We start from the raw sequence: 19,610 nt of genomic DNA on the forward strand, positions 1-19,610 counted from the left end.
AACACATAATTAAAATATTTAAATATTACGAAATATGGAATAATCCATAATCCAAAATTCTCCTGGTCCTGAGCATTTTGGATAAGGGATACTCAACCTGTATTAGATGTGGTTGCTATGTGTCAATCTAACCTTTGGTGGTAATATTTGCAGTAGGATTTGCAATACTAACTTTACTTTTTAGAGGAAATTTTCTCCATATACAATTTACTTCAGAAGTGACTTCTTTGTAGGGGTATTATACTCTGTTGTATTTCCAAACCTGTCTGATTATGTATGGAGGACTAAAGTTACATATTAATCACACCATACTATCTATATTTTTCACTTTATTAATATGCTTGCCCCCCTTGGTGTACCAGTAATAAAAGTGGCCGCTGCCCATTATAGCTTGTGTGGCTGATTTTATAGCGGCGGCGAACAGCTTTGCATACTGTAGCACAGCATTATGCAAAGCCGTTCATCTAATGGTAATACCAGCAGATGAGCGGCTTTCCCGGCGATGATGCGGGAGTGTGCATCACCGCTCATCGCCGGCGCATACACACTGGGCGGCTTGAGCTGAAAGCCAATCAAACTTGGTGTTTTGAGCTTCTTTCAGCTCAAAATTGCCCAGTGTGTATTGGCCCTTAGTTTAAACCCAATTCACAATGTTGTGGTTAAGTACATGGGGATTCAGACAGCCCGCATTTCATACCGAATCCTTTTTGGGGCCTCACAAGCAGAGAAATGTTTATACAAAGTCTTCATCATGGTTAATATGGCAACAACAGATTTTGTAGCACCTGATATGACACATGAAAACTAAACATAACATGCACTGTACATGGGAAAAAAATAAATGCAAGAAACATAAAATATATCAGAATGCTAGTGAGAGACTACATTTAGTGAGAAATGTGCAACACTGCAGGGGGTGGTAATGGAGGAACAAAGGATCAAAGTGGTCATCAAGTTGATTAAAGTAGCTGAATATAATGGCTGGGGTTGGAATGTTAAATAAACGCCTATCATAAGAGAAGGAGGTGCGACCAATGCCATAAGGGCATTTACACCCCCTACGTGGTCAGACCCAAATGTCTTCCCAAAATTTGAGAAATTGGATCATTATGTCAACAATTCTAATACCCTTGATTTATGGTTGATAATATGGTCAGCTGGTCTTTATAAAGTGAGCATGCTGATGGTGCTATTTTCATGTTGAGGCCTGGAGATGTGGTCCCATCATCCCAAATGTAACATGCTCTTGGGAACAAGGGAGGAGAAGATAAAGGTAGGAGAAGAGACATGGAAACAGAGAGGTAGGTGCTTGAGGTGGAGGATAATAAGGAGTGTTAGGAGGTCGCCATCCTGTAGTAGTAGTAGGGTCAGGTGGAATGCTCCCCTCCACTTTACATATTGTATAATCCTGAATTATGCTGTATAAATAAAAAATGCTTGCAACAGTGTATCTATTTGTTCACACTGACCTGCAGCCAATTCATACATGGCTGTAGTATATTGTACAGACAGGCTACATTACATTAATGATGATCTTTCTTTAAAAAAATCTGTACAGTGAATTGAGCCTAATTAACATAATTCACATGAAATTATGAAGACTGATCCTATGTTGTGTTAATTATAGGGTGAAATAAATGGACATAAAGGCCTTGTCCCCTCTAACTTTCTGGAAGAAGTGCCTGATGATGTTGAAGTTTACGTCTCTGATGCCCCATCTCGATATCCTCCAGATACTCCAATGCGAGCAAAGGTTAAAAGGGTAAGCTGCTGTACACTGTATATGTCCAGTTAGGAACCAATATGGAACATGTGAATAATGAGCAAAGGGTTTCTCAGCTAAGAATGGAATCTATAGTGTCCATTCGGATAACTTGTCAGTGCTCAATATAGTAGGTATCTGTCATCATTGGTGCATTCAGATCAGGAATGACTGGTAATATGTCAGTGGATATTCTCCATTTAAGACAAAAATTGATCCAATACAGAAAGTTAGGTTTTGATAGCAGCATAAGAAACCATCGGTCTACCTCGCCCTAGCTCCCATTCTCTTCCCATTTTTAAAATCCTACTGTTAATTGTCATGCAACAAATATGGGCCCTCATATGTGTTGTCCATCCATGTGATAGGGAAATTAGACTGTAAGCCCTAATGGAGCAGGGACTTATGTGAATGACCAAATGTTCTCTGTAGTGTGCTGTGGAATATTGCACTGCATAAATATCTGTATTTATTAGTGGTGGGCAACGATTACATTTTTTTAATTGCGATTAATCGCATTCAATTTTTGCGATTAACTGCGATTAATCGCACTGATAGGCACATAAGTGCCGCTTACCTAAAATCTTGTTGCCAGGGGTTCCATGCTCGTTGCCAGGTGGGATTAAATGCTTGTTGCCAAGGGAGATTGCATGCTTGTTGCTATAGCGGGTTTCATGCTTGTTGCCAGGAGTTTACATGCTTGTTGCCAGTGGGGGTTTTGTGCTCCATGCCAGGAGGGGTTACTTGCTCCATGCCAGGGGGGTGGGGGTTACTTGCTCCATTCCAGGGGGGTGGTGGGTTACTAGCTCCATGCCAGGGGGAAGATGGGTTCCTTGCTCGATGCCAGGGGGGTGGTGGATTACTTGCTTCATGCCAGGGGGGTGGTGGGTTACTTGCTTCCTTCCAGGGGGGTGGTGGATTCCTTGCTTGTTGCCATGGCGGTTCCTTGCTAGTTGCCAGGGGGGTGGTGGGTTATTTGCTCCATGCCAGGGGGTGGTGGGTTACTTGCTTCCTTCCAGGGGTGTGGTGAGTTCCTTGCTCGTTGCGAGGGGTTGCAGGGTCCACAGTGCTCCCGGAATCCGCACTTCCGGGTAGCGCTGGTCACTCTGCACATCCCTGACAGACGCTAGAGGTAAAGGTGCACCTCTAGCATCTGTCTCCTTCACAGCAGTGGCCATATTTGGAGGTGCGCAGGGTCTCCGTCAGCATGTGGACAGAGACTCTGCACCCCTGCGGTGCAGACCCGTCTGTTTCCTTGTGCCGGCAGCCCCCGTCTCCCAATCCCTGCCACCGCAGCACCCCCATACCATAACAAATTTAATCGCCGTTAATGTGCTGGCGCGTTAACGCCATATTAACGCATTAACGTGTCCAGCACTAATATTTATATATTTTTAGCTGAAGCTCAATGTTAATAGAATCTAATCTAATTAAAATCAGGTAAATACATACAAATGGAGCTGGGCTCATTCAGCGGGGGTCTGGTAAGGGTGAATGCATCCCCTTCCGACGGAGCTCACCGGCGGTCCCCGGAACCCCCCCCCCCAACCCTGTCTGTCTCCCTGAAGCGGAGAGATGGCCGGGGTTTGCGTCCACCCCTGGCCGAAAACTGGGACGTGCGTGTCCGTCCCAGTCTGATGAAGCGCCTCTCTGCCGGCGATCGCCAGCGGAGGCATTCCGGTGAGCCCCGGCGCTGTGAGGTGCTCAATCTGTGTGTGTATATATATATATATAGCTCTTGACAAAGGTGGATGTTCCACCGAAACAGGCTGTTGAGCTCACCTGGCTACACTATGGGTCTCAGGCTTTGATTTCACCTTGGAGGAGTGGATCACTTTTCTTGCCAGTATGTTGCCATGTGCTTTTATTCTGTATTTTTTTTTAATGCACTTAATAAAACAAATCTTCTTGTGAATTGGTGTTCGGATCTCTCTCCTTCCTAGTGGAGGTTACAAAATATATATATATATGTTTTCCAATACTCCTATATGCGCTATATGCTATTGTGATTATTTATAGTGGAATATTACATTCACTAAGTAGATCAAAACAGTAAAAGGCAGCTCAACCACAGTGGTCCCTGAGGATTGTAGGGACCAATTCCACCAATATCTTCCCCAATAGTGGTTTAGCGCCAATATCATGTGTCAGTCCATGTTCTCCATAATTTAACAATATTCAATGGTAATAAATGAGAGTGATCTTCAAATTGATGTTTTTTATTTTTTGTCTCCAAAGAAACGTCCCAACGCGTTTCGTCAGGGTAGCGTTTCGTCAGGGTAGCTGACAGAATGCTCATTCTGTCAGCTACCCTGAGAGGAGACAGTTCTATACAATTAAGATTTTGTTTACGGGCATTAATTCGGGAGCCTGGATCATTGCCCCGGTATTATAGATCTATAAGCATAGCCTTGTATGCCTGGTACTTCGAGGGTGTACCATATTAATTGGAGGAGCACTGAAGGATTAAGTCATCAATCTAGAAGGACTACATCGCACATTCACTTATATAGTCAGTGTAACTCTCCCCTACACGGGAGCACTCGTATATACAGCACTTAGGAATCCGATCGTTGGGACATAAATTACAGTGCATGTAATTTACATCTACCAATAGAATAAGAGTTTTAAATGCGCCCCTGATGAAGTCTTGTTAGACGAAATTCGTTGGGACGTTTGGCATTTCTTTGGAGACAAAAAATAAAAAACATCAATTTGAAGATCACTCTCATTTATTACCGTTGAATATTGTTAAATTATGGAGAACATGGACTGACACATGATATTGGCGCTAAACCACTATTGGGGAAGATATATATATATACCTTCAACTTGTCCTGACGAAGGGGGAGACCCCGAAACGTAGGCGTTTATTGACTGAATAAACCAGTCCACTTTTCACCGATAACAAGTCCCTGAGTGCCCTTTCTTCGTATCTTTATCTACAAAGGGCTGCAAGGCCATTATTGCTGGCACCTGGGCATCCTACCATCCTTTGGCTACACTGAAGACCTGTTGTGCTGGTTCTCTCGTTTGGTTATATATATATATATATATATATATATACACACACACTCCATAAGAATGGCACTCCAGAGGCAAGAAGATTTCAGCACATAAAAAACGTGTATTAAGAAACCAAGCTTTCGGGGTTTGATCCCCTTCGTCAGGATACACTACAGCAAAGAACACACCACACAGAACATACCTGACACAGATGTCTCTCCTCCCTCCGCCGTCCATTGCACGGGGCGCACGCACCCACCGCCGGAAGTCGGGCTTGGTGACGTCATCAGACCAGGAGTAAGCTACGGCGCCGTTGCTAGGCAGCAGGCGCCGCTTGCGTTCCACACTGCATCCACTTAGCCACCCTCCATACTTCCTGGTGGCGTAGACGGCCCTGCGGACAAGCAGAGAGGGGAACAGAAAAAGCATAATACATTATGCATATTATACAGACAAAAACCATAAAAAGAATATAAGACATAAATATACAAAAGAAATAGAGACACAGAGAAAATGCAAATAAACACAAATAAATACATATAAACAGGCAGTAATCAATACAGTGGACATACAGTACTGTTCAAGAATCACGTAACAGCATTCCAGCATATTTTATCATTCAACCCATTAGGTTGAATAGTGTTTAATCTGAAAATCCAGCGTGACTCGGTGATAAGCAGGCGTTTAGCCCTATCACCGCCACGCAATGACTCTTTAATATGGTCGATAATAAAATATTTGAGTGAGGACAAAGAATGTCCAGCACTCTTGAAGTGGCGTGCCACAGGCTGATCTACAGATCTACCAGACAGGGATAGATCTATGGCAGACCTGTGTAACGCCATTCTAGTGCGGAAGGATTGGGTGGTCTGGCCCACATAATAATGGCCACACGGGCACATTAAAATGTAGACAACATACTCTGACCTGCATGTCAACACATGACGAATGTCATAGTGTTTGTCCAGATGGGGGTGCTTAAAACTTTTACATGGCACCAGATATCTACATGTGGTGCAGTTATGACAGCTGTAACAGCCAGGAGGTTTAGTGTAAACGTTAGGTGCTCTAGGAGCATTCATGCCCGTGATATCTGTTCTCACCAGATGATCACGTAGGTTACGACCTCTCTTAAAGGCTGCCAGCGGGCGTATTGACTTGAGCATTGGTAATTCTGGATAATTTTTTATAATAGGCCAGAGGGCCTTGGATGCGTATTGCAGAACCGGACATGCTACTGAATATGTGCTGGTCCATGGGAGTATATTTTTAGTATTTTGAGACCTGGTTTGTAATAGGTCAGTGCGGACAGTGTCTAGGACTTGTTCTTTCTGTTTAAGTAATAACTCATAATCATAACCTCTAGCACGAAATTTGTTCACCAGATGGTCCAATCTCTCTGGTAACAACAGGATTGCTGATTAACCTAGCCACTCTCAGCATCTGGGACTGTGGGATGCCCCGCATGAGAGCAGGTGGGTGATGGCTAGAGGATAACAGAAAGGTGTTTCTGCCAACATCTTTGTAATACACATCTGTGGATAATTTATTGTCGATAATCGACACAGCCACATCCAGGAATTGAGTTGTGGTGGTGTTACATGTATAGGTAAACTTTATCGTAGAATCCCTGGAGTTTAGATCAGACATCAGCTTATCAAATGCCTCCTGTCCACCCGTCCATAGCACGAAAATATCGTCTATGTAACGGGTGTACAGGAGGAGGTGCTTATTGACCTCAGGGCAATTCAGGAACATTTGATCTTCTTCATAGAACATAAATATATTAGCATACGAGGGTGCTACCACGGATCCCATGGCGCACCCTCGTAGCTGCAGATAATAACTGCCATCAAATAAGAAGAAGTTACGTTCTAACGTTAGGCCAAGCAGTTTTAGGAATAGCTGATGGTTGAATGTCATGTTATCCAGATGTTGGTTCAAAAATAGTTCAACCGCCCTAAGACCTCCACTGTGAGGTATCGATGTGTATAAACTTGATACATCTAAACAACACATTAACGTGCCAGGCGGAACACTCGAGATGTCCAGCATCAATTTTAAGAAACTTGTTGTGTCCTTCAGGAAAGAAGATCTTAGACTCAGCAGAGGTTGTAGTATATGGTCTAGCAGCTGTGACACAGGCTGATAAAGAGAGGAGTTTCTCGCGGAGATTTTAGGACGCCCCGGTGGTTTCCTGGCTTCTCTGTGTAACTTTGGTAAAGTATACAACACGGGCACCACCGGGGCTGCCGTGAGAATCCTGTCACGGACTTTGGATGGTAACACACCCTCATACACTGCTGTGGACAGTATCGAGGATAATTCCTTCTGGTACCTTTGAGTTGGGTTACCTGGCAGTTTACGGTAAACCACTTCTTCAGCAAGTTGCTTATAAATTTCTTCACGATAATTATCGATGTTTTGAATCACGATGGCCCCGCCCTTGTCGGCGGGCCTAATCGTGATATCCTCGTAGCTACTTAGCTGTTTGAGAGCCATTGTTTCAGCAGTCGATAGGTTCTTCGTTATTTTGCCAGGTGCTTGTACAAACCGGTTAATGGAATCGTCTACAACCTGTCAAATGTTCTGATTGACGGGTTGATAGATATCGGGTCAAACTTTGATCCCGAACTTTTTTGCAAGAAATCATCAAAGGTACCAGTAGAGGGAGGGCTTGGTTTGAAAAAATTCTTTGAGGCGCAACTTCCTCATAAACCTGTGGTGGTCACAGTGCCAGTCAAATTCATTGAAAAAATTGGTGGGTACAAAAGAGAGTACAAATTGAAGATCATTGTTTCTTCGTCCCCACTACACAAGGTGGGTTGCGTCTTACTTGTTTTGTTTGCTCCTACAGGTGGCCGGCCTCTTCTTCCTTTGGTCGAGGTAGAGGCTGCTTGATCTAAAGGGACGCTTTGTTGCTCAGTGGCATCATCCGATTCGGATACCCCAAAATCACTGTCACTTGTGATATTAGAGGTTGCTTGGCGATTGCGATATTTTTGTTGCCACGGTTTTCGCCGTCGTGGGCCACCTTCAGAGCGTTTGTTGGGGGGTTCACCTGTCAACCAGCCGTACACCCTATTCTCCTCATAATCAGTGTCGACTGTATGACGCTTATTTCGTTTAAATTTTAATAGGTCTCTTTTGTAGGTTTCACACTGCTGTTCCAGTTTTAACATACTGGCAGCATTATTCGGATCAGACAAAGTCTTTTGATGTTCCACCTGAAAGGCAGCAATTTTGTTCTTTGCAATCTGGAGTTCTCTCCCAGACTCTTCAATTACAAGGACCATCAGGTCAAATGATGCCCGGTTGAGAATACCGATCCACTTGGTTGTGCCTTCCTATAGTTGGAATATTGCGGATACGAAACCCCCGTGGTATTTTATGTGCACGAAAGTAATCTGATAAAGAAGATCCATGCAGATGGAAATCAACTTCACGTCTGCGCAGTTTGAACAAATGGTGTTGTAATTCATCCATATTTTGTTCAGCTTGAGTAAGGGCAGGATCTTCTTCAAACAAAATGTCACTGATTCTTGCTGCAGAATAAATGAACGTTTCTCCAATGGAGATAGACAAGTTCTGACATCCTGTCAGATCTTGTGATGGCATTAACCCTGTAGGCTCCATGCTGCTGTTAGATGTGGGCCAGGGATAAAGATGTAAAGATGGCTGAGGATAATAAAAAGAAAACAAAACAAAAAAAGTCCAGGTGCCTTGCAACACCAATGTAGAACAGCCAGTGTCCCACAATGTCCAGAGTTATCCACAACTTTTATGATGCGGAATATCAGGCACTTGCCTTTATAACAAGTCAGAGAGCTTTGTTATAAAATCAAAAAGGGGTTTTATTCCAATTAGTTCAATTAGTCATGCAGGTACTTGTACATCTGATCATAGTTATGCCCCGACATTTCGGTCCTTTTGGAAACGGATCTTTATCAAGGAGCCTAAAACATATGCAAACAGTACAAAACAACCTGTTATTAAACGCACTTACATTTATACACATAAACATTATACAACATACAATGAAAAAAGTTACATTACTTGATCTTGAAGAGAAATCAGCTATCATCGATGAAGGTGAAAAAAACCCATGGTGAAGAGAGCAGCAGCTAAACCTGACTGCCCGGGCCCGGCATTTATACCCCTTATGATTAGATGTGATCATCTGCACGTGGATGCTGCGTCCACATCCTGCTAGCAAGCTTCCAGCGTCTCTGGAAGTTCGAGACCCGGAAGTATTGGCATTTGAGCCGCATGCTTGAGACGCACGGCTTCCGGATCTTCTCTATGATCTCATAAGAGCCTCGCCATTGTGCATACATTTTGCTTTCTGTGATGGGTACCAGTACAAACACTTTGTCTCCCCGGTTAAAGGACCTGTTTGTCTGAGGTAACGTCATACAGTACCTTTGCTTCTGATGATGTTGGGCCCTTTCCATGTGTTCGTTCAGGGGAGGCGCAATCTGCCTTAGATGGGTATATAACTGGGCCACAAACTGAACAACAGTGGGGTCCTGACACAATTGGTCTTGCCACCCTTTCTTTTAATAGATCTGGAATTCCTCTGGGCTGTCTCCCATATAGGAGCTCAAAGGGAATAAACCCTGTAGAGGATTGGGGTACCTCTCTGACCGCAAACAAAAAGTAAGGTAGGAGCAGGTCCCAATCTCATTTTTCTTGAGACACTGCCCTCTTTATCATTTGCTTAAGGGTTTGATCCAACCTTTCTACCAGGCCATCTGTTTGCTGGTGGTACACTAAGGTGGTAATCCTTTCTACTTTTAGCAACTGGAATAAATCTTTCATGAGCTTAGAAAAAAAAAAGGTGTACCTTGGTCCATTAAGACCTCTTTTGGTATCCCTAATCGGGTATACATGATTAGTAGCACTCTGGCAAAGGTGTCAGATTTCATATTGCGCAGGGGTATAGCCTCTGGGTACCTGGTGGCCTAATCAACTGCCACCAATATGTATCGGTGCCATCGAGCAAATTTTTCCACTGGCCCTATGAAATCCAAACTAATCCACTCAAAAGGCACATAAATGATAGGGAGAGGTACCAGTGGAGCCCTAAACTCTGGCCATGGGGCGTCCTCTATCACACTGGGCATTCCTGACAATACCTCTTAAAGTACACATAAATTCCAGGCCAAAAGAACCTTAACTGAATGCATTGGAGTGTTTTCTCCTCCCCCCAGATGGCCACCCCACAATATGTGCAGCTTCTAACACCAACCGTTTCAGTTTTATTGAAACTAAGAGCTGATCTACCCTTTTCCCCTGTAAAGTAGCAACACGATATAGCGAATAATTTTTCAAAACAAAGTAGGGTACAGTCTCAAAGGCGTGTACCAATTTGTTATCATCGCATTGATCTCTCCCAAAGTCCTGTAGTGATATCTTTTCACCAACTGGGTTCCATTGGGACTCAGTCTCTGTGGTGGCTCAGGACTGGCAGCATCACTCCCGGATGCCAAACTTTGGGAGTCTCTGGCCCCTGAGTTGCATCAGTGGCTGATGGTTTGTTGGTCTAATGCCAGGTAACCAGCTCCTGCAGCAATGGAAGGTCACGGCCCAGAATTAGCGGGTAAGGTGGTCACCGCCACTACCACCTTTAATTACTGACCTTGAATGGTCAGAGGTAAGTAGACACATGGGTACATCTCCACATCACCATGGATGCACAGCACCTTGACAGAAGGCTGAACCTTGTCAGCTCCTGGAGAAACCACGTTGGCTGCAACAATGGTGAGTTCACTGCCGGTATCCACCACGGCCCAGATCTCTCCACCTTCCAACTGCACCAGCACCTGGAACAAGGAGGACTCTGCTTCATATATACCAGTAGCTGCCATGCTGACCAATGACCAAGCTGTTTTCCCTGCACTGCAATACATTGGCTCTCCCTGTTTCGGGCAGTCCTGCCGAACATGACCAGGCTCGCCACACTCAAAGTGCGGAGCCTTTGGTTTTAACACTGGGGCCCAAGGGCTGGGCTTCGGTATTGGCACGTATTCTGACATGGCTTTATTCAGCTTTTGCAGCATCAGGTGCCACTCAATCACCACTGCCAACTCCTCAAATGTCTGGGGGTCCGCCTGAAGGGCCCACTGCTGCACCAAGCTAACACCTGCATAGCCCGGTCCAGTGTGACTATCTCCATAATCCTCACTGCAGAGTTTTTGTCCGGCTGCAACCATGCCCTTGCCAGCTGATAATGAGGCTCAGAGCCCTCCAGCCACCAGTCAGGGAATTCCTGGGCCCTATCACTCCAATTCTGTCCAGTATAGTCTTTTTTAGGCTAAGATAGGAGTATGGCTAAGATAGGAGTACCCCCCCCCCCCACCTGGCAGAAGTATATACTTCTCCTGTTAAACAGGGAGCCAGCCTGTCAGACCTTAACTCTGCAGGCCATCCCACCGTGTGGCTGTGCACAATAGCTGGAGTGAGCTTCAGTTGCCTTTCCCACTCTGGCTCACTTTTTTTTAGAGATTTTAACTCATCACACAATATTTGAATTTGTTGCTGCAGACCGGCAGCCATGTCCGTTAACCTTTTTAGTATTTCCTCCATATTGCCCTGCTCTATTTGTTTATAATGTGATGGCCCTTTAAGGCTAAAAGCATAATGCAGAACCAGAGAAGAGGAAAAAAATAGCAGTTTACACGGATATCTCACCCAGGCTCATGCATGTCCTGCTGAGATGGGTCCTTGCACAGGCTTGATGACTTGGTAGTTTATTCCAATCAGCAGGTACAGCATAGCAGGTGACATTCATATACAGTTGGTATCACAGGCAGTAGAATACCATCAGGAATGGGGAACCTTTGGCCCTCCAGCTGTTGTTGAACTGCACATCCTAGCATGCACTGCTTGTTTTGCTATTTGGCCATACTAAAACTTTTGCAGGGCATGCTGGGATGTGTAGTTCAACAACAGCTGTATGGCTAAATGTTCCCCATCCATAGCATACATGCATAGCAGACTCCTAAAAGGCTGCAATGGTCCCTAGTCTAACCCACACCCCCAGCCTATCACTCAGGTAGATAGTCCACTATCGAGAGCAAGTAAACCCTGCCGTGGGAAGCCTTAAATCAGGACATCCCAGGTGCTGCTGATTACAATTGCTGTACATATGGCTTCCTAAAGTTTATTATAAATACTTGTGCACTAATATTGCAGTCATGATCCATTATTGGCGCCAGGTCCCGTGGGACTGGACTAGCTCTGAGCGCCTTTATTGCCAAATGTGCATTTTTCATCGATGTGTAGATCGGCACTCCAAGGATGGATACAGTCTGGAAGGTGCCTGGGTGCCTTTCCAGTGTCAGGAGACACAGTAATAGCAGAGGGGGTGACGGAGGCACTCACAGGACTTATGAAAAAACGGAAGCATAGGACAGCAGTGTCTGGCGACATTTCGGTCTGTTTAATTGACCTTTTTCAAGCTTGAAAAATGTCAATTAAACAGACCGAAACGTCGCCAGACACTGCCTTCTCCTGCTTCCGTTTTTTTCATAAGTCCTTAAAACTATTAAGATGTGAGTCGAGATGGATCCACAGGTTGCATACTTTGGCTCCATATGGACTTAATGAGCAAGAGGGGTTGCATGCAGTTCTATAATTATGCCCAGAAACTTTATTGACATTGTTGCTATGGATTGTAATTGAACACCTGTATTTTCATTGATATATGACCACCTGCTTTTTATTAGATATTTCTGGTTTATGTTATATATATTTTTCTGTATTTTTGTTTTGTCTGTCAATTTATTTTCAGTGTATATACCTGTTGCTGGTGTTAGTCTGGGACTGATGATGCTGGGAGGGGGTGTCATGTCATCCAGCTCCACCTGTGGCTTGCAGGTGATTTGTATCACAAGGGAATATAAGGTGCATGTCTGTGTGTTATAATTTGTTGCCTGATGGCGATGTGGAAATAAAATACATCGAAACGTTGCAGTCACTTCTGGAGTGAGATTATCTTTACTGAGTGTTGCCGTACAGAATGTTATATTCGGAGATACCCTTTGGGGAAGACTTTATTGGAAGGCACCTTGTTTCTACCTATTTAAACCTGCATATACTGGAGTGTTGCCCAGACTGGACTTTATATGGTATTGCAGGGCGGCACTCCACAGGATTTTAAATAATGATCGGACCCGGCTTTGTCGTTGATCGGACCCAGGGGTGGTTATCCCTGACGAAAAATCTATTAAAAGATTTGAAACGTTGTTAACGACAAGTGGATGCGGTCATTATCTCAAATACCGTGGAGTGCCGCCCCGCAATACCGCAGCTGACTCAACATCAGCTGAGGGAAGTCAACCAGGTATTTTCCTTTTGTTCACAGAGTGCCGGTCCCTTGGACTCTCTCCCTCTCTATATGCGTGAAGACTTGTCTGTATGTATGTGGACATATCTGTAGTGTTCCCTCCAGCATCCCAGGAGGGCAGGGTGTTGGAGGAAAGTGGGGAACTTTGAATGCGGCGGGGCAGGCCCGCTGATGTCACGAATGTGGGCGGGCCAGTCACAAATGTGTGTCCGCCTGCCAACGTCACGAATATGGGCGTGTTCGCCCCCGCCGATGGCACAAATGTGGGCGGGCCAGCCCGGCAATGTCACGAATATGGGCGGGCCTGCCCGCCGAAGTCTCTTGCGGGGTGTGCAGAAGCCCGCAGTGGGGACGGACAGGCTGTTCTTTTAGCAGGGCGCCGCAAAACTGCCGGGGCGCGTTTTGCACTTTAAAAATCGGGCAGGGAGCGCCCGCTAAAACAGCCTAGCGTGAACACTATATCTGTATGTATATGATGACATCTCTAGGTGTATGTTCTGCTAAATCATGTTAAGAAAAAATATATTTTGTATTGTAGTTTGGTGTTAACAAAGGTATCATACTGTACCACAACATACCAATTTGTTTCTCTTTACGTTAACATTTGTCTATTGTCCTTTGCTTTAAGAACAATCAATGTAAAGTTGTGTTATTGTTTCTTCATTTCTGCCTTTGTATGTAAAAATATTTTGCACTAATTTTGTCATTTTTTGTAATGCCATTATGTTTTATTTTAATATTAATTGAAATCCACTTTTAAACTTAATTTTTTACATTATTTTTTTGTGTCATCACGGCTATATTTTCTGTTTTGTCCTTGCTCATCTACTTTGGAACAGAAGAAGAGTGTACATTTCACACCTTAATGAGGCAGTGTAGCCTTCAACGTAAGTGAACAACTGAAGATACCAGTGGTTTTAAAACTGAGGGTTGATGCAGAGCATTCTATTCATTCAAATTAGGAAGAACTACTATGACCAAAGTGCACATGGTAACATACATGGGAGCATTTTGTAACATAAACATAATAATTGTATATATTTAAAGGCTTTCATGGGGAAATTTATGGATCTCCAGTTGCTGTTGAAATAAAATCCATGTCAGGCATTATATAATTCAACAGAGAATCAATGGATATCAAGCAGTGCTTGACAGAACTATTTGTGAAAATGCATGTGCTGTTTCTTGCACCCCTGGTCCAGCAGTTTTCCTTATTTTCTACCCAAAACTGTTATATAGTACAGGAGTAAAGAAAAATGGATTCTCTGGCTGCTTAATATTGGCCATTTGCGTTCTGTCAAGGTACATAAAACTGTTCTTGTGAATGTTACAAACCTCTCAGGCATAAATATATAACAATTATATTTGTAAGGTGTATGTTTTAATGCAGTGGTTCTACAGTCACCAGTGAAAAGATCTTTCCCACGGAAAACACAAAAAAACCCTTTACAACGATGTAATTATTATGGAGAGCTGTATGATGGGTATTTTTCCTCAGAAAGTACATGTCTATGAACATAGCATTGTGCAGGACTTACACATACTGTACAGCTCAGTTATAGAACACATTACTCACTGCAAAACCATGGTATCTTCAGGTGTGTACAAATGGACTGTTTGATTCTATCCCTCTTCCCCTAAGAATTAGATGCTGACCTTGATTTTGAATCAGATTTAGATTGAAGCCCACATGACCAAACACGCAGGCAGCAAGCAAATTGAGCCAGGAGCCGATTTGATTCATTCAGCTTCGGTGTTCCAAAGCATTGGTGCCACCTAGTGGGTTGGATTGTGCTTTTACTGAAAGAAAACATGGCTTTGAAGCATGAACAATAAATAGCACTGGTTGTGAAAGAGGGGCTCTAATCTTAATCTGATTCTAATTAAGGCTCAAGTAAGTCTTGCTGTGTGACAACCCTTTCAGTCTACTATTAGAAACATTTAATTCATTGTATGCTTTTTTCCTCTCCTTCCCCCTATAAAATACTTTATGTGCAGGTTCTAAACAGGAACTGCATCACAAAACTTTATTCAATTGTTCAAGTACTGTGCTGTACACATGCCTGCTCAACACAGTAGAACATACCAGTAGAACTTTACCACCTCTTTACCACTCTCTTGCAATTCTTCTGATGGTAACTATTGCAAGTAGAATTTTACGGAACAAATGGACATTATAAAATAAAGTTTACTTTCATTGAATAATTATCGCTTATTTGTTCTATAGGTTCAATCTGAGAATACAGGTACACCAAGAAGGGCACCTTCACCAACAGTCCATCTTCATTCTGTATCACCTCCATCCTCTATGGGCTCAGGAAGCCCCATGAGAAGCAGAGAACGCTCTTCAAAAAAGAAAAAAGGTCTACTATCCAAAGGCAAAAAGTTACTGAAAAAGCTTGGGGCAGTAAAATGAGTTACCTGCGAAGAATCTTAGAACTTCATCTATATTTTATGTTTAACATGAACTAGAGATTTAAAGGGCACCTGATGAAGAAAAATGTGTATAAGAATAACCCTAAAATCTTCAACTTGGTTACAAGGAGCACTTGAGAGGTGGCTGTATAAGTGACAAATGTTCTTCAAAGAAATGATAACCTAGAAAATTAAAAATCTGGCCTATTATTGAAGATACTTAGTTTATATGCAGCCTTGATGTTTTTGCCTTACTTGATGCACAACGATTTGTAATGTTCAATAGATGTACAGAATATATTCTTTGTAAGTTTTGTGTGCATCCAGTTGTATTCTAATTGTAATATTGTGATTTAAGAAATCATTGAACATTAAACCTTTAAAAAAAAAAAAAGGGGGAAATTCCAGAAGAAAGAATATTTCAATAATCATCTGTACATCATTCTGTTAGCCTCCTGTTCTGCTGTTATAAATGACCTGTGGTCATATATCTAATATAGTTCTCAGCCAAGTAAATCACTTTAAAAAAATCTAATCAAACTAATGAAATGAAAGCGTCACCATTCTAATTTCAGATTGGCATCCTCAAATGTTCCATTACTGCAAAAATTCCTGTTACTATTTTGTAAGTATAGTCCATTTGTAAGTTGTTTTTACTCTTTATACATGATTTTCAGACTGCCTTTTTTTGTAAAATGAAAGTTTACAATTAAACGCCCCTTCATTGTGTCTTCAAAAGTGTATATAAACTGTAACATAATGTTGTGCTAGAGTTATGAAATTAAGAAATACTGGCCTAAATGTGATTAAAGTGTTGTGTGGGTGTGTGCATGTGTACATTTGATGTGTAAATTATTTTATATAAATAAAATTTGATATTTTGTACAAAGTCTGAATATAATTCATTATTCGATCAACATTACATTTAAGGAACATGACTAAATAAGGGATTACGCTGGGGGGCTAACCCAATGCTCCAGGAGTCTGGACAGGAAAAGACAACACACCTAGAAGGTTCATTAGGCACAAATCTCTCTCCTATATAACCATAAGTAAGAACTAGATTGTCAGGGGCTCTGTTTCCCCTCATCATCCATGGCAGCTCCTGATATTGTTATAAAGGAATAATGTTGCACAATTATTGTGGGATATACCATACTAAAAGCAAAATGTGACCACAGAGTTTTCCTCTACCTCCCCCATGGCAGCCCTGACCATTGGGTTCCTCCCTCTGGGTAGTGATCCGGAAAGGGAACAAGAAAGACACCAGCCCCCTATAAGAGTCACCTCCTCCTGATCCCAGTGTCTTCCCCCCCCCTTTCTGGGTAGTGAATGGCTTACCCTGTGAAATACATGTTGGATCTATGAAATCCCTTGCCTCCACTTCGGTGTTAGGCAATAAGGAGGAGGTGTAGCCAGCCTCTGTGAAGCGGAGATTCTGGTGCTGCATGTGACCCCCCTCAGTGGGCGAGCTACGGCGGGGGCATCCCCAGGCGTGTATGCAGTGGGCAGAATCTAGCCGCGTCACGCCGGGCCTGCATTAATCTGGAGAGAAAGCAGGCTGATGTCATCGGGCGGTGCGGACGCATAAGGATGACGACTTCCATCTGTGTGTGGCGGAAGTGCAGGAGCAGTAGACACCAGAGCGTCTTGTGTGCATTGAACGCCGTGTGTTGGCAGCAGGGATTCCGGAATTGCTGGGTAGCAGTGCAAATATTGGACTTCTTGCGCTGGTGTCAGGATTTTAAAACCAGGTACCAGGGGTTTTGTGGATTATGGGTCACACCGTTACAAATTTCAACCCGGCTAGGTACCTGGGTTGTTCCCGGGTTCAACCCGGGGACCTGGCTGGTGTGAAAGGTACAGGGTATACTTACCCAGGTTGCCGTGTCCTGTCCGTCGGGAATTCATGCAGGCGGCGGGCGCAAATGACGAGACAGCCGGTGGATGATGATGACGCAGCTCTCCGGCGGCAGTGAGGACGCTGGAGAGCTGCGTCATCTTCATCCGCAGCCTGTCCTGTCATTTGCGCTGCCGCTTGTGTGGATCCCTGGCCTGCACGGAGGACCAGCAACCGGGGTGAGTATTCTCCCCACCTCTGACGCCATCCCGCCGACTGCCCGCCTCCTCCCCACCTCCTTTCCGCCCCCTTCTCACACCAGAAAATGCAGGGACATTTCTGGTGTGAATGGGTCCAAACCCAGGAATGTCCCTGCTTGTCCCGGGAACTGAATACCCGGGTTTGTCCCTGCATTTCTGGTGTGAATGGGGTATAAGTTCATGTGTAAACACAGATGCCTCTATGCCAGGCATGTCCAAACTATGGCCCTCCCAGCTGTTGTGAAATTACAATGCCCATCATGCCTTGTCATTGCCTTCGCATTCCCTAATTGCAAAACTGTGGCAAGGCATGATGGGACTTGTAGTTTCACAGCAACTGGCCATAGTTTGGGCATGCCTGCTCTAGGCCTTTAGGTACATTTTACACATCCTTCACTTAACATCAGAGTATAAAGAAGTCCTAGAAAATAATAGTTTGGTGGGTACTTGTGTAGAATCACGGCTCCCACGATGGGCACCGTATACGGAAAAATCGCATCGCATGCGATCGCGATATCGCATGCGATCTGATGCGATGCGATGTCATTTTTCACTGAAATTATGGACATGAGTTGAAATCATGTAAAATGCACCCCAAATGTCATTTTTCACACTGTACCACCCCCACTATCAACGCCAACCCGAAGCGTGGCGAGCGCAGCGAGGCCGCGATACGCGTCCTACGACCTTTTCATACCCACTATCCACGTCGGCGTGGAGTTGAGAATAGAAAGTGTGGCGAGCCCCGCGAGGGGACACGGATACCTGTGAAGCCCGTGAGGGGACACGGCTCGCCACACTTTCTATTCTCAACTCCACGCCGACGTGGATAGTGGGGGTATGAAAAGGTCGTAGGACGCGTACCGCCGCCCCTTGGGGTGCATTTTACATTATTTCAAGTCATGTCAATAATTTCAGTGAAAAATTACATCGCATCAGATCACATGCGATTTTTACCAAAAATGCATAAAACCACGGTAAAATCGCATGCCATCGCATGCCACTACATATGGCATGCGATGGGAGCCGTGAAAGTACACAAGTACCGTTTGGTGCATTATGAACATAACCATTTATTTCTCAGAAGTTCTTTAGACAATTCACAATAAATGTTGAATAACACTGCACTATTATGATGGATACACCCAGCCTAGCTGTCAATCTCTATCCTTTTTTAGAAAAATAGGGATTTTTTTCACTATTACAAATGCTCCAGCTGGAAGTCATCATACATGCAGAGCACAATGTTTTCAACTTTGAACTTGAAAAATATTTCCATTTGATAAACATGTTGGGCAAAATGTAATAGGTTGTGAGAAGGAGAAAGTGAGAGATTTTAGGAGAGTTTTCCCAATTTTTTTTTAAATTCTACCCCACCTGTAGTGCAACATGCTTTTGCCCATTTCTGTGCTTCATTGCTTTGATAACAAAGCTGAATTAGGCACTATATGAATTAGGTCCGCGACCATCTAATGATTTTGTGTCTGAACGCAAGGCTGCGAATGGATGAGTAGGCAAATCATTCATTCGCATGCCTGCGGGTAATAGTGCCGTGCGAGAGGGGGCTGCTGTGCATGAGGCGACTGGTGGACTCACAAGCCTGCGAAATTCGCAGACTTGCGAGTCAACCTGGGGGCCACTGAATGTAACAAACCTTATGAAAATAGGTGCAGAACAGGTAGAGGCAGATCCAAGGGCAGATTTTTAATCCCTTAACCACCACCTTTTTCATTCCTGATGGTCCGACAGAGGCTGGAATAATGGCGGGATGGGTGTGTTATGCTGAATACACACCAGAATGATTTTGGCCTCAGTTCCCCAAATTTCGATACAATCTTGACCGATTATATGTAAATTGGGCATTGGGCATGTTTTAGATTCGATGCGCATCCCCGCTGGTCGTTCGGTTGTTTTTCAAATCCTACCTGCTGCAGTCAGGATATGAAAACATCCCCTTCTACTGCGTACAGATCAGAA

The 19,610-nt window shown here is 43.9% G+C and overlaps 1 protein-coding gene across 18 annotated transcripts in view; it reads left to right on the forward strand.

Moving 5' to 3' along the window:
• Nucleotides 1-16,423, forward strand: part of RIMBP2 (RIMS binding protein 2) — a 359,110-nt gene extending 342,687 nt beyond the window's left edge. For all 18 annotated transcript variants that reach the window (XM_083150351.1, XM_083150360.1, XM_083150314.1 and 15 more), the window contains 2 exons: nt 1,628-1,762; nt 15,346-16,423. In XM_083150351.1, coding sequence (XP_083006477.1) covers nt 1,628-1,762; nt 15,346-15,534 — 324 coding nt within the window. In that variant the 3' untranslated portion in view covers nt 15,535-16,423. The remainder of the gene's footprint in view (nt 1-1,627; nt 1,763-15,345) is intronic.
• Nucleotides 16,424-19,610: the final 3,187 nt, after the last annotated feature.

This window comes from Crinia signifera, chromosome 1, assembly GCF_055691185.1.
Source record: "Crinia signifera chromosome 1, ASM5569118v1, whole genome shotgun sequence".
In the NCBI taxonomy this organism is placed as follows: domain Eukaryota; kingdom Metazoa; phylum Chordata; class Amphibia; order Anura; family Myobatrachidae; genus Crinia; species Crinia signifera.